General features: G+C 38.1%; 1 protein-coding gene across 1 annotated transcript in view; it reads right to left on the minus strand.

Moving 5' to 3' along the window:
- The window catches only part of TMA16 (translation machinery associated 16 homolog), a 28,543-nt gene extending 5,329 nt beyond the window's left edge, over positions 1–23,214 (minus strand). The window contains exons 1-5 of the mRNA XM_007084231.3: positions 22,931–23,214; positions 9,058–9,170; positions 2,869–2,906; positions 1,618–1,702; positions 69–217 (exon numbers count right to left, since the gene is read on the minus strand). Coding sequence (XP_007084293.1) covers positions 69–217; positions 1,618–1,702; positions 2,869–2,906; positions 9,058–9,170; positions 22,931–22,933 — 388 coding nt within the window. The 5' untranslated portion in view covers positions 22,934–23,214. The remainder of the gene's footprint in view (positions 1–68; positions 218–1,617; positions 1,703–2,868; positions 2,907–9,057; positions 9,171–22,930) is intronic.
- Between the last annotated feature and the right edge of the window lie 924 nt (positions 23,215–24,138).

The raw sequence follows: 24,138 nt of genomic DNA on the forward strand, positions 1-24,138 counted from the left end.
GAAATGAATTATAAATCTGATATGGCTATGTATTTTAGAGAGTAAAAATAAAATCACAGAAAACACACCAAGACCATATCCTTCATACTGCTGCCGCTCACGCTCCATTGTCTGCTTGATGACTGTCTCCCGGGAACAGTGCCGCCTTCCCTGCCTGTCTTTGATGCTGTTATGTAATTCAATCTGCTCTAGTTCACTGCTGAATCGATTTAAATACCTGAGAAATGAGAAAGCAACCTGAATTACAAGTCTGTACATTTGGCTGACATTACTTCATTTAAAATATAAACCCCAGGGGCGCCTGGGCGGCTTGGTCGGTTAAGCGTCCGACTTCGGCTCAGGTCATGATCTCATCGTCCATGAGTTCAAGACCCGCATCGGGCTCTGTGCTGACAGCTCAGAGCCTGGAGCCTGTTTCAGATTCTGTGTCTCCCTCTCTCTCTGCCCCTCCCCTGTTCATGCTCTGTCTCTGTCTCAAAAATAAAAATTAAAAAAAAAAATTTAAAAAAAATAAATAAATAAAATATAAACCCCAGGCTTCACCCGTCCTTGAAATTTTTGTATTCTTCTGAGTTCCTCGAGTCCTCAGACTTCAGACCTTTCCTGGATAACCCCACCATTTCTGAAATTCCAGCAACCAAATCACTGCCTGCTATTCCAAGTATCTGCTAAACTCCAGATCCTCATATTCAACCACCCCCTGGACATCTCCATTTGGATGTCCCATGGAGGCTTAACACATCAAAAGTGAACTTCTGTTCACCCCAGTCCCCCTCATCCCCCACCAAACCTGCTCCATCTCTGGCTCTCTACCTCAGGAAACAGTATAGCCATCCACCCAGTTGGCCAAGTGAACAATGTAGGTGTCCTCCTTGATGCTACTCTGTCCCTTTTATGCCACATCTAAGTTTTCACTAAAGAGCGAGACTTTCTACCTTCTTTAATATCTCCAGAGTCTTCATTTCTCTTCACCATACTGCTACTAATGATGCAGAGACCAGAATCATCTCTTGCCTGGATTGCTTCATGAGCCTCTCAACAGTGTCCTGGCCAAAACCATGTCCCTTCAGGCTATCCATCCTCATTCTCACTACTGTGACATTTCTAAAGTTTAAATATGACCATCTCAGGTGCCTGCTGTAAAAAGCTTCCTGTGGCTCCCAATGTCCTTCGATAAAGTCCAAACTTACAATGATACTTGAGGTCCTTAATTAGCTGTACTTGTCACAATGCCCTCTTTGAACCTGTTAACAAATGTCTGGCAGATCACTACATATGTCGCTCTTATCTGTGATTCTCTCTGCCTAAAGGCTCTTCAGCTAACTTACCTCAACCTGCTAACTCTTACTCTTCAGGTGTCAGTTTAGACAATATTTCCATTAGGAAGCCTTTCCTGACCCCCAGGAACTAACTGGGTGGGTTAACTAACACACCCAGGCTCAGAAAGGTTACAAACCTACTAGAGTGGCTAAGCCAGGGTGTGAATCTTAAAGCCTTTCAGATAACAAAGTCCGTTTACTCCTCTATAAATCCAGAATAGAACTCTGTCTCTTGAAGAACCAGGTTGAACAAGTCCCTCTTTTCTGACCTTTTGCTCATAACACGCCCAGTGTTTACCTTTCAATTAATTCACAAGCATCTTTCTTTGAATATCCTGCTTTTTGGGGATCAAGATGACTTTGAAACCACTGGAGTTTTTCACCTGTAACAACAGGTACCAAGATCATTCAACACCGTAAGTTATCACTTATGCAATGAGTATTCATTATAATTTTCAACATCACTGTGTTTAAAATAGTATCAAAATTTATTTCAATGTTAAATACAAAGGCTCGTGTGGGCTCAAAGCTAATTAAACCAGTCTGTCAGAAATCAAATTGTCACATTTTAATTTGGGGAAGAGACAGGGGTGGAAGAGATGCTTTTCTGTATATTTCTTGTCCAGTAAGAATGAAAAATTATTTTTTTAAAAGCATAACAGAACATGAAGTTCTAAGTATTTCAAAAGCAAAGGACAGAACTTTTCTAAAATAATGAAACAAACCTGATTAGATTAATGGTGAAGATGGTCGTTGCTGAACATTTAATAAGCATCAGGCTCTATGTCAAGAGCTTTACAATCCTATGAGGATCAGTACATTATTATCCCTACTCAGAGATGAGAATAAGTAACCTGTCCAGGGCCTCAAAGTCACTAAATATATTAACCATACAAGAGCTGCTAGACACTGTGCAAAGAGTGACCAACATTATCAACGAGCTAACACACCTCATCCTTATGAGTAAATCTGACGATCAGGGTCATATTCAGTTAGATTTCTCAAAATTACAGATCAAGAAATGACCCTACCCCAGATATGGATGACCTACTTAGAAATACTATTCTATCAACTGAGAAAGCATTGGAGAGGAGTGTTCAAATAAAGCCTAAGGGTCACTATTTTTAAGTCGGGCTAATAAGTAAAAATTTACTAACAATAAATATGACAAAAAAAAAAAGATTATGACACTGAAATACAGACTGAGGATGCACGTATCCACATCATTAAATATAAGCTGCTGTTTCCAAAATACTTAGGCCATAATCCTTCCTAATTCTAATCATTAGGGAGTAGAATTAAACTTCAGAGATAGATAGATATAGGTAGGTAAACATAAACTAAATAGTTTCTGAAAAAACTGAGTAGACATTATTAACGCTTTCTAAGAGCTAATGATTGATTTTACTTTGTTGGGTTTTAATTAAATCTGGTAAAAAAAAATTCATTTAGATAAAAATAGTATTTGCCTAGAAGAATCAAAAAAATAGGCATATAGCAGAATTTCACTATCCTCTAGCCAGAGTGTCAAATAAGTAAATCTACTTACCAATAAGGTTGAGACGCAATGCCTTTTCATTCTTCAATCTTGGGGGAAAAAAGGTGCATAATGTGTTAGAAAATTTCCAAAGCAAGTTTTAAAAATCTGTCAAAAACAAACAAAAAACTGCCCACAGAACCTTAATTCAAGGATCATTCTTTTATACATATGAAATTAATTCTGATAGTGCGAAAACACTGAACATCATGCTTTTCTTTTAAATCGCTGGAACACAATGTTACTAGAAACTTTTCTTTAGCTCTTCAATGACTAACGACCAAAGGACACCTATAGAGCAAATCACCTTTGAAAACACACAAAAAAAAGGCTTGATTGGATTACGAATGTTCAGGTGGATAATACTTGTGCACAAAAGAGTAATAATGAATACCTTCTAGAAGATGGAATGCAGGCACCAAGGCTAAAATGCCTTACTGTCACCTTTTAAACTTCAACAAGAATAAAACAGAATGTTTACTTTTCATAATTTGCAAAGAACTATAACAAAGAACTCATCTATTCTCAGAAAACAGTATGGGTAATACGTAATCCCATGATTGTTGGTATTCTAAATACTAATTCATTCAGATGAGACCTTTGGATAGCTAGTTTTTGCCACATTTTGTGCTACCCACCAGAGATATAGCAATGAACAAAAAACTACTGTCCCTGCCCTAACAAAGCAGACCAGATTTCTCCTCCCACATTAAACAATGAGAAAATTGGAGAAATAAAATGAAGCCTTTTTTCAAAAAAAAAAAAAAAAAATTTAAGTACAAGGGCACCTGGGTGGCTCAGTAGGTTGAGCATCTAATTCTTGATTGCAGCTCAGGTCATGATCTCACAGTACCTGAGTTTGAATCCCCATGCCAGGCTCTGTGCTAACAGTGTGGAGCCTGCTTGGGATTCTCTCTCCCTCACTCGTGTGCATGCGCACACAGGCGCGCTCTCTCTCTCTCTCTCTCTCTGCCCCTTCCCAGCTCCAGCTCTCTCTCTGACCCTCCCCACTCACGTATTCTCTCTCTCTCTCAAAATAAATAAATAAACATTAAAAAAAACTTTAGGCACAGAACGGATTAAAATATACATAATACAAAATACTAACAAAGGACTTGTATTTAGAATATACAAACACTAATTACAAACACTAATAAGACAACCCAATACCAAAGAGGGCCAAAGATTTTAACAGATTTTTAATCAAATCAAAGACAAATGACCAACAATCACATAAAAAGATACTTAATATCATCTAGTCATCAATATGTACAAAATTAAATCATACTGGGATACTATTATACAACTACCAGAATGGTTAAAATATTTTTAAAAAACTGATAATACAACATGTGTAAGAGGATATGGAGAGAATGTAACTCTTACACACTGGTGGTGAAAATATAAAATACTATCACTTTGGAAAAAGCAATTTCGTACACACTTAAACGTGATACCTATAATATGACCAGCAGTTCTTATAACTTATTTCATATAAACTTAATTTCTTATATATTTTAACATACGTTCACCACATGACCCAGAAATTCCAGTTCTAGGAACTGAAAGAAAAATGAAAACAAATGCCCAAACAAACACTGTACATGAATGTTCATGGCAGCTTTATTTATAATATCAGAGGCTGGCAAATTTTTTCTTAAATGGCCAGAGAATAACAGGTTAGGCTCTGTGGGCCATGTGGTCAGTCTCTGTCACAACTACTTATTTCTGCCATTTTAGCCTGAAAGCAGCCACAAATAATACAAAAGGAATGGGCACGGCTGTTTTCCAATAAAACTTTTTAATAAAAACAGATCGCTGGACCCGTACTTTGCAGAACCTGATAATAGCCCAGTACTGTAAATAATCCAAATGAACACCAAAAGGTGAATGAATAAACAAACTGCATTTCCAAACAATGGAATACTACTCAGTAATAAAAAAGAAAGACAATATATGAAATTACATGGGAAAATTTCATAAACATTACAAAGAAGCTGGCACAAAAAATTATAATCATTTCATTTATATGAAACAATAGGAAAGACAAATCTCACCCATCAAAATAAAGAGCAAATCAATGGTTCCCCGAGTCTAGGGTACAGGGTGAGGATGGGCTGAGCAATACACAAGAGAATCCTCTGGAAGAATGAAAATGCATATACACTAATCATGGTGATTACACGAATGTACTGTCAAAAACTCAAATCTGTACAATGAAGATATGGCTATTTTACTGAATGTGATTTATACTTCAAAGTTGATTTTAAAAAATAAAGAATACTTCAGGGGCACCTAGTTGACCAGTCAGTTAAGCATCCCAACTTTGGCTCAGGTCATGATCTTGCAGTTCATGAGTTCAAACCCCACATCGGGCTCTGTGCTGACAGCTTAGGGCCTGGAGCCTCCTGCTTCAGATTCTGTGTCTCCCTCTCTCTGCCCCTCCCCCACTCACACTCTATCTCTGTCTCTCTCTTTCTCTCAAAAATAAACATTAAAAAATTGTAAATAAAAAAATAAAAATAATACTTCATAACAAGAAAGAGAAAAATTCATTCCTTTCAAATAAGCCTAGAGGAAAGAATCTAGTTAGAAGTCAGGTTGTTGAGCGCCTGGGTGGCTCAGTTGGTTGAGTGACCAACTTCGGCTCAGGTCATGATCTCAGGGTTTGGAAGTTTGAGCCCCGCATCAGGCTCTGTGCTGACAGCTGAGAGACTGAAGCCTGCTTCAGATTCTGTGTCTACCTCGCTCTCTGCCCCTCCGCCACTCATGTTCTGTCTCTCTCTCAGAAATAAATAAACATTAAAAAAATTTGTTTTAAAAAGAAGTCAGGTTGCAATAATTCTGAACGAACTAAATGGAAGCCTGAACTAGAGTGGTATCGGTTGGGATACAGAAAAGTGGAGAGATTTGAGATTAATTCTCAAAAGTAGTTGTTTCCTAGATTTTTACTTATTAGGCTTAGTTTCTCTGTTAATTTTCCATACTAAGTCATTTTGTTTTGGTATGTAGAGTTCTTTGCTGGTTACTCTGCAGGAAAAGACATGACAGTATACACCAACAAAATATCGCTAAGCTCAGAATCATAAAATAAAGCTAAAATCATGACACAGAATAGCCATTTGCTGTCCGTAATTGTTCATCATTTGCAATGTACTAGTCTAGTCTTCAAACCATACTAGTTTCTTTTAATACGAACAGAAGCAATATTGCAAACAGTCTTAAATCAGAGCATTCAAATACTGAAGAACATGTTTGAGCTCTCAGCTGTTGCTATTCACTCCTATAGTATCTTTAAGTAATCAGAGTCTATCAATAAAAGTCAAGGTGATCAACTTGGTCTGGTTTTCTATCCTTCTACCACTAGTCAAAGGCAATGCAACATAATAGATACCCTCCCTGATCTTCCCCTCACTTGTCATTCTCTCTAAAAAGAAACCTTAGGAAGCAGTACAAAGAATCCTCAGTTCTGTATAAAAGTACAGAGACTGGAACTGTAGCTGCCTTTGTTCCTCAGAAAACCAAATATCTTAGTAGGCAGATAGTTAACAAAAGGTGATAGTATCTAAAATGGTCCCCACTGATTCTTGTGTCTTGATATTCACGTCCTTCAGTGTGGATGGCTAGACCCAGTGACTTCTAACAAATAGAATAGCACAATGGATGTCACTCTGACTGTCTTCCATCCTGGCCACCCTCTCTTGTTCTATCTCAGAGACTTTTCTCTGTTGGAACCAAGCTACCATGCTGTGAGTAGCCCGTGGAGAGGCTCATGTGGCAAGGAACTGATGCTTCCGGCCAATAGGCAGCCATGCATGACTTGAGATCTGTCAACAGCCACGGGAGTAAGCTTGGAAGCAAAACGTCTCCCTATGAAGCTCTGGGATGAATGTAGCCCCAGTCAACATTTTGACTGTAGCCTTGTGAGAGACTGAGTCAGAAGCATTCAGTTAAGTGACACTGGAATTCTTGACCGAGAAACTGTTTTAAGCTGCTAAAATGGCATATAATTTCTCATGCAGCAATAGGTATTTAAAGCAGTATTTGATAACTGTTATTCATTACTCAGAAGCCACGGGCACCTGCACTTCAAGTTAAGTCTTACTGGTACCTTTTCTATCATCTTGCATACAGTTTGTCCCAAGAGTCTGAGTATCTTTCACCAACCATCTCTCCAAAATATACAACTCAGCCTTTCTGTCTTGCTGGAAGTACTACTCTAGTGCAGGTAGATCAGCATTATTTTCGGATAATATTTGTGATCATGCCATTTAAATTAAATATAACTCATGGTCAATGATGCTGCTACTCGAAAAAAAACGGACATCTATGACAGGAGTAAGCTTGTTTCATAAAATACATTAGACACTAATAAAACTGTACATTTGTTTGCTTCTGGAGCCATTAATGGTTACAATGGTGACTTCTTTTAAATAAATGAGAAAAACCTGTTTAGAACGCTGTCCAAGCAGAAAAAATTAAGTATTACCTTTCAACTCTGTGCTACAAAAACGGAGCTTTGGCCAATAATGGAACCTCCTTGGATAGAATAAGTTATATAGCAAGTAGCATGTTGTTCAGTTTTAGCCTTCTATAATTCTTTTATGTTGATTCTGTAAATCAATGCATAAAATCCTGAATACAACTGAAAACATACAAAGATTCTAGGCTCACTAAGCTCACTTCAGTGAACTGAAGAACTTAGCCAAATTCTAAAGCAGTATTTGCTAAAATATTGCATGTATACCATCGGTACTACATAAGCTGATTTTTAAGTTTCTTATGGACACAGAATTAAATCATCTTTAAGCAAGTTACTTTTTTTCCTCATTGTCTTTTGATCCTAATTACATTACAAAGAAAACTAAAAAAAAAAAAAAAAAGAAAACTTAGTTCAATATTAGTTTATTTTACAAGTCTTACAACCTTTGCCAAATCTTTCCACCGAGGATAAAGCAAGCATGCCTCAGGCTCAGACCATACAGGGAAGGCAACAGTATCTACTTGGTTTTAATACAGATCAAATGTCTCCTTGAAGAAAAAAAAAAGTAAGGAAAAAAGGTTCCAAAAGAATATTAAGTTAATAATACTATAGGTCAGTGGTTCTCAGTGTGGTCCTGAACCAGCAGCAATAGCATCAACATTACCTGGAAGCTTGTTAGAAATGTAAAATCCTGGCACTGCCCCAGACCTTCTGATGTAAAATTCCAGGGGTGGGAACAAACCATTTTAATATGCCCTACAGGGGTATCTCATGTTCACCTAAGTTTGTGAAATACTAGAAGATGGTAAAAGGACTGCAAAATCACAAAAGTGGTAATTATGTCAAAAGACATTGCAAAATTCATGAAAGTGACATATAAATACTTTAAGTTTGAAAAGTACTGTTTTAAAGCAATACTGCTATCATCATAATAACCTTTATGAAAAGAAAAAGAAAAATTTGATTATACTATCACAGCACTTGTCTATTCTCTTCCAGAAAACTTCTAGCCAAATCACTGTGGAAGAGTTAACCTTTACTAAATATGCCTTTAGGTCTTGGGTAAGGAATTAATACATAACAATGAACATGCTGGCTTCTATCAGCGAGTATGGAAATGTATCTACCATTTATTAAAATGGTAAGGCCATTTAAAAATAGCCAAAATGATGACTTTTGTGTTTGTAACTTCATTTTAAATTATTTATTTGTTTCTACAGCAGTTCCTGGGGACGCTTACAGGCCAAAGATGGAGGGTAGGGGCGAACTGGCAAATTATAAAATGTAGGCTGCTGACGAGAGAAGGGAGACTAAGGGAAAGGAAATGGAAAAGAAAGGGCATTACATATGCATTCTGTATTCCTAAGAAGAAAATTTTCCTATGAATTGTTCACATCAAGAATACAAACCAACTTCCAAAATGGCATACGGACCTATGAAAATCTACTTTTCCATAAAAGCAGAGAATACTAACAAAACTTGTTGAAATCAACTTTTTCAGAAGTATGAAAATTAAACAAAGGTTTGCAAGAATCCAAGGAGTATTCTCAAGAAAAATAAGCCCAGTCTCAGTAAGAAAAGAACAACAAATCTGTTTTTTCAGTGCATAGAACATACTTACCATTTATTAAAGAAAGAACAAGGGAATATTGATGAAAGATAAAAGTATAAATGAGCTTTACACCAATGCATAATATAAATGATAAAAAGATACTTACTTTTCCTTTTTTTCTTGTTTGTGGGCTTCTCTTGTAATTTGAGCTGCTTTTCTACTATATGGATGGATGACCTTTTTTTCCCGTCCTACAAGTTTTCCCTTTAGGGCTTTAGGCTACAATGTAGGAAAACATATTACATACATAGTCAGATATATAAGTGATTTCTGTCCAAAAAAAATTTTTTTGAAAGTAATATAACAGAAGTATTGTAAGCCAGAAAGACTATAAAAAAAGGTGCTGAAAGTGTCAATAAACCCAGCTCCTCAACTGTTCCATCTTCAAAGTATGTAAGAAAATCCAGATAGTGAGGAGAAACAGTTAAACACGTGTGTTACAGTTAAGAAAGTTAAGGAGGTAGAAGGAACATAAGATGTTCATGGGAGGCTGACTGTAGAAGTTGTTCATGGAACAAAGTGGGCACTGAATCAAGCAAAATCAAAGTTGGATTCATAGAAAAAGAAGAAGAGAGGAAATAATAGAAGCCATCTCAAAACCAGCACATCAAAAAGAACAAATTACTTTCCCATTCAAACCTTATGCCAGTTTAACTAGGTCACAATTCATTCAGTCCACTGAACTAGACATGTCAGTAATTCTTTATTCCCACATAATTCTCCATCTTATCACACCTGTTACCATTTTGGAGTTGGCTTCCTATAACAACAGAAGCCCAAAATAATAATGGTGTACGTAACCCAACAAAGTTTGGTTCTCTCATGTAAAAAGTAGGAGCTGGAGACTCCACTCCACGAAGTCCTCAGAGATCCAGGCTCCTTCCATTTTGTTATCTACTGTCCTTAGGCCCCTATATATTCACACAGTTCAAGATGACTTAATACCAAGTCTAAATTCCAGACAGTGAAAAGTAGAAAAGAAAATCAAAAGGCATATCCCTTTCCTTTAAGAGCAAGATCTCGGAAGCTGCAGCCTTCTGTTTATACCCCATTGACCAAAATTTAATTGGTGGGTTATATAAAGGTGAGTAGTAAATATAGTTGTTATTCTCAGGAAGGAAAAAAAAACAAAAAAAAACATGATTACAATAGAAATAGAGCCTATTTGGGGACAGTTGACAGTCTCTAACATACTGAAGCCTGGAAAAGGTCAAGTGTTCCTAGAATCTTCTCTTCAGAACTATTGTCATTGCCTTAAATCAGCCTCGTGATCTTTCATGATTAGGGTGGCCTTCAGATTCTCACTGCTAGTTCTTTTTTCATGGAAGTCATACAGCTTATTTTTCTACAACATTAATCTAGTAAAGTCCCTCCCCCTGCTAACAAACTCACAGTTAGGTCCCAAGTCCTTAATGTGGAAAACAATCTACCCCCACCCTAATTCTCCAGCATTATTTTTCATTCTTCAAAACATCCTTCACCCCATTCTTACTGAACTTCTCCCCCATTCCCAGAATACACCTTGCTGTTTCCTAACTTTTGGAAGCTGCACTTGTTACCTCTGCCTGCAATATCTTTTCCTCTCTGTTCTTTCATAAATTACAACTCAAAGTTTTCACTTGTAAAACTTTTTGCAGAATTAATTAAAATGACCACCAATTCCTCATTCACACATGTATTCTCTCCTTCAACAAATACTGAAATACACAACAAATATTTACTGCTCACTTCTTGATAAACCTAAGCAGCGAAGACAGCTCCAACTGTGAAACCCAGAATGGCATGGGAAGGTTGTTACAGGTATAGGAGAATAAGGTGAAACCATCATAAAACAGTACAAACATGCTTTATTTTATTGTGCTTCACAGATATTGTGAGGGTTTTGATTTGTTTACAAACTGAAGGTTTGTGGCAAACTTGCATGAATTAAGCAAGTCTATTATTGACATTTTTCTATCAGCATTTGCTCACTTCATGTCTCTATGTCACAATTTCGGTAATTCTTGCAATATTTCAAGCTTTAGCATCACATTTGTTATGGTGATCTGTGATCAGTAATCTTTAAAGTTACTCTTGTAACTGTTTTGGGGCACCATGAATATGCCTATATAAAACAGCAAACATGAATTGTGTGTGTTTTGACTGTTCTCACTCACCAACCATTCCCCTATCTTTCTCCTCTTCAGGTCTATTTCCTGAGACACAACAATATAGAAATTAGGCCAATGACTAACCCCACAATGGCTGCTAAGTGTTCACGTGAAAGGAAAAGTCATACATCTCCCACTTTAAATCAAAAGCTAGAAACAATTAAGCTTGGTGGAGAAGGCGCGTCCAAAGCTGAGACAGGCCAAAAACCTAGGCCTCTTGTGCCAGTTAGCCAAGTTGTGAATGCAAAGGAAAAGTTTTTGAAGGACGTTAAAAGTGCTACTCCAGTGAGCACACAAATGATAATAAAGCAAAACAGCCTTAATGCTGAGAAACAGAAAGTTTTCAGTTGTCTGGAGAGATCAAACCAGCCACATTTCCTTAAGCCAGAGCCAAAGCCAAATCCGGAGAAAGTCCCACCTCTCTTCAATTCTACGAAGGCCGAGAGAGGTGAGGAAGCTGGGGAAGAAAAGTTTAAATTGGCAAAGGTTGGTTCATGAGGTTTAAGGAAAGAAGCTATCTCCATAACATTAAAGTGTGAAGTAAAGCAGCAAGTGATGTAGAACCTGCAGCAGTTATCCACAAGATCTAGGTAAGATAATTAATGAAGGTGGCTACGCTAAACAAAATTTGTGTAGACTTTTAATGTACACAAAGCAGCCCTCTACTGGAAGATGCCATCTAGGACTTTCACAGCTAGAAAGAAGTCAATGCCTGGCCTCAAAGCTTCAAAAGACAGACTGCCTCTCTTGTTAGGAGTTAATGCAGCTGGTAACTTTAAAGCTGAAGTCAATGCTCAGTTACCATTTCCAAAATCCTAGGGCCCTTAAGAATCATGGGCCCCCTACTCTGCCTATGCTTTATAAATGGAACCATGAAGTTTGGTTGATAGCACGTCTGTTTACGACATGGTTTACTGAATATTTTAAGCCCAAGGTTGAGACCTATTCCTAAGAAAAAAAGATTTAAAAATGGCTGCTCATTGACAACACACCTGGTTGCCCATGAGCTCTGATGGAGACAATGAGATTGTTGTTTTCATGCCTGCTAACACAGCATCCATTCTATGGCTCATGAATCATGGAGTGACTTTGACATTCAAGTCTAATTATTTAAGAAATACATTTTATAAGGCTATAACTGCCATAGTGATTCCTCTGATGAATCTGGGCAAAATACTGAAAGCCTTCAGAAAAGGATTCACCATTCTAGATACCATGAAGAACATTCATGATTCACGGGGAAGAGGTCAAAATATAACATGAATAGGAATTTGGAAGAAGTTGATTCCAACCCTCTTGAACGACTTCAAGGGGTTCAAGACTTCAGTGGAAGCAAGTGCAGATGTGGTGGAAACAGCAAGAGAACAGAATTAGAAGCGGAACCTCAAGATATGACTGAATTGCTGCAATCTCATAATAAAACTTGAACGGGTAAGGAGCTGCTCCTTACAGACGAACAAAGAGAGATGGAATCTACTTTTGGTAAAGACACTGTGAAGACTGTTGATATGGCAGCAAAGGATTCAGAATATTACACCAACTTAGTTGATAAAGCAGTGGCAGGGTACGGGATGACTGACTACAATTCTGAAAAAGTTCTACTGCGGGTAAAACGCTATCAAACAGCACTGCACACTACAGAGAAAATGTTCATGAAAGGAAGAGTCAATTGATGTAGCAAACTTCATTATTGTCTTATGTTAAGAAATTGTCACAGCCACCCCAACCTTCAGCAAGTTCTAGCCTGTTAAGTCAGCAGCCTGATTGAGGCAAAAACCCCACTAGCAGAAAAAAAAAAAAAAAAAAACAAAAAAAAATTTGCTGAAAGGTCAGATGATGGTTAGCATTTTTTAGCAATAAAGTATTTTTGTAATTGAGGTATTTACACTTTCTCAGACGTATGCTACTACACACTTAATAGACAGTATAGTGTAAATATAACTTTTCTATGTACTGGCAAACCAAAAAAAATCATTTGACTCGCTTTATTGTTACATCCGTTTTACTCGGACAGTCTGGAACTGAACCTGCAGTATCTCTAAGGTATGCCTGCACGTGCATTCTTTTGTCTTACTCTCTGCATATATATGTGGGGTGGGGGTGGGAGTACAAAAAAGGTGTGGTAAGGATTTTTTGTACATGAGCTTTACACACACGAACCAATAAAAAACATGTCAGAACTCATGGTAGGTTGCCTCTGGGATGTCTCCCAATGAATTCCACCTCCTGATATCATGCCCAGGTGTAATCTCCACCCCCTAGAGTGTGGACCTTGTGACTCACTTAATGAATAACATTTGGCAAATGGATGATCTATCAATCGTGAGATTAGGTTTTGTAAGGACTCTGGCTTCCATCTGGCCTATTCTCTCTTTTGCTCTCTCACCAGGCTTGCTCTGATGGAAACCAACTGTCATGTCAAAGATTTGCTCTGAGGCTGCTAAAACTTAACTAAAGTTACAGAGCTGTGTGTTAACACTGTTTCAGCAATATGTCCAATTCTATAAAAAAACTTCCTTTAAAGATTTAATAAAAAACTTTCTTTAGAACAAGAAATGATTTGATATCCTTGGAGTATGAATATGTCCTCAGAGCTTTAGAAGTCCCAGTTAAAGAACCTCTAAGACTTAGTACAAAGAAGACACAAAAATTGAACTTATACTCTGATTCACCTGTAGTTTGCAATTCCTTCTATTATTCATGAAAAGGTTGCCTCAAGGCAGGATATGAATGTATAAGGCACAGAAATATGTACAATATAGCTTGTTCAATTTTAAAAGATTTTCGTATTTTTCAATATATTAGTATAAAAAAGAAATATTCAACAGGGAAAAACTGAAATAAAACCCTATCAACAAAATGTTAATCTATTAAACAGTCTATTCAAACTAAATATCCCTTAACTAAAAAGTAATTAATCTCTAACCTTTGGAGGTTCTCCAAATTTATTTGTAAAGCATCTGATGATTCATAGACTAGTACACAATGTAAACAAAAAAACAAATCTGGGGGTGGAGGAAAGAGTTTAAGGTGTATTTGCTACAGAAGATTAACAGTTATGTTTTAACTTTGAAAGATACAGCAAAATAGTATTTCTTTTCATAAGCATAACTAAGGCACTGTTTTGAATAACTATGCTTATTTTTTTGTGTGTGTTTGTTTTTTTGAGAGAGAGAAGCAGAGAGAAAGGGAGACAGAGGATCCAAAGCAGAATCTGTGCTGACAGCAGAGAGCCTGATGCCGGGCTCAATCCCACAAACCATGAGATCATGATCTGACTGAAGTCAGACATTTAACCGAGCCACCCATGGAGCCTCTAACTATGCTTACTTTGAAGTTTCTGGCACCACAAAAATATGCCAGTCATAAAATTAGTTATCAAAAGTGTCTCCTTCCTACAATCTTTGGTGATTACTTAAGAAAATTCATTCTAAATTAATCTTTGGATTCATAATTGAGTAACAGAAGAAAACACATAGTTTATTCAAACACAGAAACAGAAAGAAGTATTTCAGGGGCAATAAGCTTCAAATATTCCTGTTAAAATCATAAATAACAAAAAGGACGGGGCACCTGGGTGGCTCAGTCGATTAAGCGTCTGACTCTTGATTTCAGCACAGGTCATGATCTCACAGTCATGAGACTGAGCCCTGTGTGGAGCCTGCTTGAGATTCTCTCCCTCTCTCTTCCTCTGCCCCTAACCCGCTTGCGCAGGTGTGCACTCTCTCTTTCAAAAAATAAAGAAAAATATATAAAAAGGAACTTTTCCTAAAAGACCATCAAAGTCATCATAGAATTCAAGCTAACTAGAGGCAGAAAATGCCATTTAGATTACTCAGTGTAACTAGACACCTATATCAAAATAAATTATAGAATATGATATACTAAGTCCTTCGATACCAGTGACAAGATGAAAATGAGAAGACTTAACTAAGAAAAGCTGCTTTGTTGATTAGTAAATCTACCATGAAGAAATTCAGTGCACTTTCCTTGCTTTACAGATAAACATGACCCCAATGACGGACAACTGGTTATGGCTTCCAGTAGGAACTTAAGTGATTCTGCACATAATCCTTTCTAAACCCACCCAATTCCCAAGGACCATTTCGAATTCAAGTTTACTTCCTCCTTGAAACGACCCAAGAATAATCATTTGGACCTTAGAACGTTTCTCTTTTGGTAGCATTTGCCACATAGCAGCACCTAGTATCATACTGCACTTACCAGTCATTTAACATTTATAAAATCATTTATATTTGTGTTTTATCTTCTCAACAGTGGCTTCTTAAAGACTGTAAATGCGTCCTATCAGTTTGAAAATAATACTTTGAAAGTAAAAGAAAAAAAAGAAAAGTAGGATGTTGCCCCAAGTAAACATATGCTGAGCACCCAATGTACATTAAACTACTGTGAATTAAAAACATGAAAAATAGTCCTTAAAAGTGTGAATTATCTCATATAAAAATAATTTTTAATAGCCCCCAAACAATACTTTCCTTAACATTAAGAATATCTTAATAATTCTCTAACACAGACTTCAATTTCTTTCATGCAAAATTCTATCATCAAGCTCAACTTCTTTTATGTTATCATAGAATACAAGCTCAACTAGAGACAGAAATGCCATTCAGACTGTTCAGTGTAACTAGAAACCTAGAAAAATGATCATTCCACCAAACACACTTAGGGTACATAAAGGCATACAAATACTTAAAACAAAAAGTATAAGACTAAAGCCATACATACCACCACTCACAAACATCTAGTCAGAATTAACCTTTTCTCCCACATTCCCTGCTACTACTCATTACACTTCTACCTTGTACTAGATTAATTTTTTAAAAAACCCCTGAGCATATATTACCATGTACTAGGATAGGAACTAAGGTTCCAGGATCAAAAACAGACACAACTTGCCCTCATGGAGCTTACAATCTAGCTATCTCATGAATAACTATATACTTCAGTTAAGTCCAAAAAATGGTCAGGAAGTAGGAGATCCTGAGTGAAACCATATAAAAAGTGGACCTAATTTTTGAACATCAGGAAAAGCCTCCCTGAAGAAGTAACTTGAGACCTTTTTTTTTTTTTTTTTTTTTTTTTAAAGCTGACACAAGTTGCTTGTATAAAGAATAGTTTGGAATGAGGTAAAGGAGTAAGACTACCACTGGTAGTGTTGTGGTCATTAAGAAGAGCTGACAGTCAAGTAGCCTAACCATGGTGACAGTGAGGGTATGAAAAAAAAACCACAAGGTTTGAAGAAATGTATCTTGAGGCACAATGATACAGGACTCGAATATGGAGGGCGAGGGAAAAGGAAGAGTTAAGCACGCCTTCCCAGGTTTGCAACATAGGCAACAACATGGTCAGAATTACCATTTACCGTTAAGATAGGAATGGAATGTGGAGACAAGGGGCATCAAGAATTCACTGTTAATTAGTTCAAGAGGCCCAGGAGACAGCTGAGTACAGGAGAGATAAATACAAGTCTGGCACTTAGGAAAAAAAGATCTCGGCTAAAGATATAAATTTGGAATGACTTGGGGATATAGGTGGCACTTTAAGCCACTGGAGATAGTAAGATTCCCTCAGTAAAAGAGTAAGAGGAGAAAACAGCCTAGATCTAAGCTCAGATGAAATACATGTATTTGATGAGAACCTACAAGGTAATGGACATTTACAAAATCATTAAGAAAAAGATCAACAACACAAATAAAAACAGGAAAAAGAACACAAACAAGTCACAGAAAGATAAATACAAATGTTATTCAAGTTTTGAAAGGATATGTGGTCTACCTTAAAAGAAATATAAATTAAAACTTTAATGAAATAGCATTTTTAACGTATAAGACTGGATGTTTTAAATTTCTTAGCACTGCATTAGTGAGGATGTGGGTGAGTTAGTGGTCTCATAAATAAGCAGTCTCATAAATAAGTAAGTATTCTCCCCCTGGAGTGCAACTTGATAGTTCTTATCATTATTAAAAATTGCACGTGTCTTTTGACCAAGACATTGTATTTCTATTAATTTAGTCTAGAGGTACATATCTACACATGTAGCAAAAACAAGAATAATCAATTCAGCAGTGTTTGTAGTAGGAAAAGAAAGAATGGAAACAGGTTAAGTGTCCATCAGAGACCTGGTTAAGAAAATTAGATAAAAGCAAACAATGGGTTATCAGCTATAAAAAGCAAGAGGGAGAACTATATGTACTTACACAGGTCTCCAAAAGTTGAGTAAGACAAAACAAGCAAGGGGCGTAAGACTGTGTCTAATATAGTATTCATATAAAAAGGAGGAGTAGAGACATATACATATGCTGGTACATGTATATAAAATGTCTGAATGGGTATCTAAGAAAATGATAACAGGCATTCCGCAAGTGAACTGAGGCATTAGATAACAGAGTTGCAAGAAGACTTACTTTTTGCAGGAGGAAGAATAATGATCTCCCTCCCAAAGATGTTAATGCCCTCATCCACAGACTTGCAAATAATTTACCATATATGACAAAAGGGACTTTGAAAATGTGATCAAAGATCTTGAGAGAGGGAATTTATCCCTGATTCCCTATAAACAAGGGCCCTTCTAGGAAGGAGGAAGAATCATTATCAAGAGAAGGGGTTGTGGCCTTTCTTGGAGAAGCAGGTTAAGTTGTGACACTGATGGCTTTGAAGATGAAGGAAGGAGCCAAGAACCAAGGAATGTAGGTGACCTCTAAAAACTGGAAAAAGCAAGGAAACAGATTCTTCACTACAGCCTCTTGAAGAAAGTCCTATCAACACCTTGATTTTAGCAGAAAAATAAGACTCACTTTTGGACTTCTGATTCCAGAAATTTAACAATAAATGATTCTGCATTGTTTTAAGCCATTAAATTTGTATTAATTTTTCACAGCAGTAATAAAAACTTAATACACTTTTCAAGGACAACAATTTTTTTTAAGTTTATTTACTTTGAGAGAAGGGGGGAGATTCCCAAGCAGGTTCCACACGTCAGCACAGAGCCTGACGTGGGGCTTGAACTCACAAACTGTTAGATCACAACCTGAGCAGAAATTAAGAGTCAGATGCTTAACTGACTCAGTCACCCTGCTGTCTGATTTTTTTAAACCATGCATATGTAATACTGTTCCAAAAAGAAACAGGTTCATTAACATTTTTTGTTACTTTTACTAATTTTCAGGAGCAAGTTTTCACTAGCAAGTAATCTCTTTAAGATTTAGGCATATAAACAGACACATACACCAATGGAACAGAACTGAGAGTACAGAAATATACTTATGCATATATGGCCAAGAGTACTCAAGGGCAAAAAGACAGTCTCCAACAAATGGTGTTGTGAAAACTGTATATTCACATGCAAAAGAAAGAAATGGAACCCCTACATTACACTACTCAAAAATATTAACTCAAAATAGATTACATTTTTTTAAATTTATTTTTTGGGAGAGTGCAAGTGGGGGACGGGCAAAGAGAGGGGGACAGAGGATCTGAAGCGGGCTCTTCACTGACAGGCTGACAGCAGCAAGCATGATGCGGGGCTCAAAAAACTCATGAAACAAGAGATCTAAGTCAGATGCTCAACTGACTGAGCCATCCAGGTGCCCCAAAATGGATTAAACATTTAAATGTAACGCCTGAAACCATGTAACTCCTACAAGGAAACACAGGGGGAAAGCTCCTTGACAGTGAACTTGGCAATATTTTTTGTGTCTGACATGAAAGCTCAATCAATAAAAGCAAAAATAAACAAAAGGGACTACATCAAACTAAAAGGCACAGAAACAGAAATGATCAACAAAATTAAAAGGAAACCTACAGTATGGGAGAAAATATTTGTAAACTGTATCTGATAAGAAGTTAATATCCAAAATATATATGAAACTCATACAGGGGCACCTGGGTGACTCAGTCCATTAAGGGCCCAACTCTTGATTTCGCCTCACGTCATGATCTCACAGTTCACAGGATCGAGCCCATCATCAGGCTCTGCACTGACAGCATGGAGCTTGCTTGGGATTCTCTCTCTCCCTCTCTCTCTCTCTCTGCCCCTTCCTGGTGTACACACACTCTCTCTCCGTCTCTCTCAAAATAAGTAAGTAAACTTTAAAAGAAAAAATAAGTAAATTCATATAATTCAGTAGGAAAAAGAAAACCCCACAATCAGATTTAAAAATGGGCAAAGGATGTTTTTCCAAAAATACACAAATGGCCAACAGGGACTTGAAAAGGTGCTCAACGTCACTAATCATCAGGGAAATGGACATCAAAACCCCAATAAAATATCATTCCACATGTGTTAGAATGGTTGTTATCAAAAAGACAAGAGATAATAAGTGGTGGAAAAGATGTGGAGAAAAGGGAAAACTTGCACACTGTTGGTAGGAATGAAAACGGATACAGCCACTATAGAAAATAGCAGAGAGGCTCCTCAAAAACTTAAAAATACAACTACCGTATGATCCAGCAATCCTACTTTTGGGTATATATCCAAGGAAATTAAATCACTATTTTGAAGAGGTATCTGCACCTCTATTGACTGCAGCCTTATTTATCATAGCCAAGCCACTGGAACAACCTAAGTCTGTCAGCAAATGAATGAAGAAAATGTGATGTGTGTGTGTCTGTATGTATACATATATGTACATACACATATATACACATATGTGTATGTATACATATATGTACATACACATATATACACATATGTGTATGTATACATATACATATACAATGGAATTATCAATCAGCCATAAAAAGGAAATCCTGCCATTTGTGACAATATCCTGCCATTTGTGAAACTTCAAAGCACTATCCTGACAGCTAAGTCAGGGAGAAAAAGACAAATACTGTATGATCTTACATATATGTGGAATCCAAAAAAAAACAAACCTCATAGAAACAGAAAGTACACTGGTGGTTGCCAGGGGCTGAGGTTGGGGGAAATGTATGAAGGTGGTCAATAGGTATAAACTTCCAGTTACAAGATGAGTAAGTTCTTGAGATCAAACATACAGCATGGTTACTATCGCTAACAATACTGTATTGCGCACTTGAATGTTGCTTAAAGAGTAAATCTTCAAAGTTGTAGCTATGTGATATGTTAACTAAATTTATTGTGGTAGTTATTTCACGATATATATCAAATCATAACACTGTACGTCTTAAACTTATACAATGTTATAAATCAATCATATCTCAATGCACCTGGAAAAAAAAAAGTTACCAAGATTTAGTAAGCTGATTTGTTGCTACAGCTTACATTTATAGGTGAGTCCAAAAGTACACAATCCGTGTCGTTAAGGAATATGTATGTAGTCACTAACAGTTAAGGCCCACAGTAATATGTAAAGATAAATCAAGGAGGATAACAGCATACTTTTAAATGTTTTATAATCTAGCTAGGGAGAAAAACAAGCACACTTTTAAACTTTATAACAGGTTTATATAAAAAGGAATATACCTATGAGTGTCTTCTGTATAGTATACACCAAACTAGTAACTTTTAGTATGCTAAAACTTTTTTAAAACGCAGAATTAAGAAGTGTTGTATGGGGCGCCTGGGTGGCTCAGTCGGTTAAGCGGCCAACTTCGGCTCAGGTCAGGATCTCGCGGTCCGTGAGTTCGAGCCCCACGTCGGGCTCTGTGCTGACAGCTCAGAGCCTGGAGCCTGTTTCAGATTCTGTGTCTCCCTCTCTCTGACCCTCCCCCGTTCATGCTCTGTCTCTCTCTGTCTCAAAAAAATAAATAAATGTTAAAAAAAAAAAAAAAAAGAAGTGTTGTGTGGGATCAATTAGTTGAAAAAGACTGTTTATGTTAGTTGAACTAAGTTTTGATGTAAGAAAAAGATACGAATTTGTAAAGCTCCAGGACAGGTTCAAAATAAGAAAAAAATGAACAAAGTAACAAAAGTGGACTACAAGCTCTACTGCTATCATTTACTACTATTACTAAAGTTAATTATAACAACTACATTTACTAAGTGCCAGACATTGGGCTAAGTGGCTTACATTTAATTTTCACAACAACTCTTATGAAGTAGTTACTATGATTATTCCAATTTAATAGATGGGGCAACTGAGACTTAGAAGGGTTAAGTAATTTCGCCAAGATCAAAATTCAGCAGAGACAAGTGCCAAACTCAGTCGTCTGGTACTCCATAACCCACATTCCAAGCTGTACTGAAAGAAGTTTAGAGTAACTGATATAAAAAGATGGAGGGGCGCCTAGTTGGCTCAGTTGGTTAAGTGACCACCTTGGGTTCAGGTCATGATCTCACGGTTCACGGGTTCCAGCCCTATGTTGAGCTCTGCGAGGACAGCTCAGAGCCTGGATTCTGCTTTGGATTCTGTGTCTCCTGCTTTCCCTGCCCCTCCCCCACCTGCACTCTGTCTCTCTCAAAAACTAATAAAACATTAAAACAAATTTTCTTTAAAGAGGGAAAACCTCCAATGCCAAGCTGACTTTAAACTCAAGAAAGGACACAGCACAGCCACTGGTGATATACCAGAAAAATGAAAAGGCAGGGAATATGCCCATGAAAGCAGATTTATATGCCATTCTTTTGATTCATATGACAAGGCAATATCCTCCTGATACAGCCTGATAAAACTGAAATTCTCAGAGTCAAGGACAACTATACTCAAATGCCAACCAACCCCCAATCACTCACACACCATCATATCATCAGTGCTTTAACATTCCACTCTGAAATGGAAAGGCTATGAAAGAAAATTATAAAGAGTTGGTGCACAGAGGCGAAAAGACTAAATTTATGCAAATACAAACGTGTATAATCTAAAGCAAATCATACAGATGTGAAAGACAAAAATGGCATGCATACAATGAAAAAAAGAACATAGGACAAGACATTGTGGCCAGAGTATCCTAACTTTTCATCAGATTATAAACTTTTTTATGCTGTTGTTTTTATTAAAAACTGGTCAAAAAGGCATATTTATAAAGCATTTTCCTATTCAAGAATTACTCTACTGAACAGAAGTTAAAAAAGAAAAGGCAAGAAGAAACAACAGTTTTGGAATACAACGAACGTTAAGTGGGAACTATAAACAAAAGGGAATTATAAATGCAAAATTTAAATACCGTTTACCCGAGGGGCTCCTGAAGGTTGGTTACAGGTTCAAGTAAAAGAAACATACAGGCTTTCAGAAGTTTTATTTCTTAAACTAGATAATGAATAAACCAGAGTTTCTTATATTGCTAATCTTTATACTTCACTATGTTAATGTGAACATTTTTTTGCATCTACTCAATTTTTAGTAAAAACAACAGAACAGTTCGAGATTCCTGGTGGGACGGGGGAGGGGGTACGGGTGCAGGGGGGCACGGGGCGGAGGATGGAAACAGGATTTGCGGAGCAAGGACGTCACTCAAGGGCGCGAATGGACGCCAAGAAGAGGAGATTAAGTCTAACTAAATAGTCTAGACCAGCAAGAGGTGGCACAAGTGTGTGGAGGCAACACTTTCTCAAGTTTTGCTTACCTCCCCCCCCCCATCCATGCTCCCGCCCCCCACATTTTGGCAAGAAAATGTGTAAACGTGAGTCTTTTCCCTTTCCTCGAGAGAGCAGGGCGCTCTATGAACACTTCGGAACCCAGAAGTTAAACTTTAAAGCCCAGACCCTGGGCCGGGCACCTGCCTCGGGGCTGCCCAGCCCAGCACCCCCTACCCGGGTGTACTGGGTAATAAAACCACTTAGCCACTTCCCCTCTCCCGGTTTTCCAAGACTGCCCCCTTCCCTCCCGCCTGCCTGACGGGAGTCTTCCAGAGAGCCAAGCGGGTTCAGGGGAGCGGGAGGGGGCCCACCATGGTGACGTCCTCACGGCCCCGGAGAACCTCCGCAGCCCAGACCCGGGAAACCTCACCAACAGTCGCAGCAGCTCAGAGAAAAACTCCAGCTTAAACACACGTGGTTGCCGGAGAAGACTGGGGCGGAACCGACCGGAAAGGGAGGGGTAAGTACGGTTCTCTAAAACTTCCCCGGGAACCAACACCAAGTCTTTTTATCCCGTGTTGGACTTCTCAGCCCCGGACCCGCCGACAGCCGGCCAGAGTGTTTGCGAGGAGCAGTGGGAGGGAGTTTGGGGCGGGCGGGGAAACCTGGTCCGGCGCCCAGTGTGAGGCCTGGCATTTGAGCTGGGCTCGCCAATGCTGGAAGCTGCTGGCTAGCGGCGTCCCAGGCCCCGGATCTCGGACATCATCTGCCCTGATGTACACCCCCACCCCCCACTCCCCCCCCCCGCCCCGCCACCACCTAAACAGCCTCGTCGAACGAGTCTCTTCTCTTGGAGGTTCCTCACTGAGGAACTCAGCCACTGAGGTTGGCTGCCTCCCGATTAAACTGTTAGGAGATGGCACGTGTCCTAGTGTGGCAAAAGGCCCTCTGCCCACCTAAGTTACCTTGAGCAAGCCTTTTCCCCCACTGAGTCTTTGTTCACCCATTAAGGGACCTTTCCACATATCCAAGGCTCCTTCCAACCCAGTTTTTCTGTTTTCTTCTCACAATGTGTAAGGGTCTTTCTTTTACGTGTATTTTGTCAGGACTCCACAGATTGTAGACATTCAACAAATACTTGTCTACTGTGTGCCAGGCTTTAGGAATACCTCCCGTCAATATTCCTGCTCTCACTCAGCTCGTATTTCCGTGCAATGTGTTAGTAAATTAGCTATTCATTCATCAATATATACAATTATTATTATCTCAAATGGTATAATTACCCTGAAGAAAATGAAGATGGTGGGGTAGCAGGAGAGCTGTTTTACACGTGATGGTCTCTGAAATCCTCTTTTGAAAATGGGAGTTGAGCAGAGACTGATACTAAAGAAAAATAATTATTCAAGAGGCTTGGGGATACAGCTTGGTCAAATGGGAATTTATAGCCAAGGAGCAGGGTGAGAGGGTTAGTGGATGGAGAATTAGTAAGAGGAAACATCAGGGGTAAGGGGGCATTCTGGCTAAACCAACCTTCCAAGATTATTGTGTAGTGACTGCGGGGTGATCAGACATCACCTGG

This window comes from Panthera tigris, chromosome B1 (assembly GCF_018350195.1).
Source record: "Panthera tigris isolate Pti1 chromosome B1, P.tigris_Pti1_mat1.1, whole genome shotgun sequence".
In the NCBI taxonomy this organism is placed as follows: Eukaryota; Metazoa; Chordata; class Mammalia; order Carnivora; family Felidae; genus Panthera; species Panthera tigris.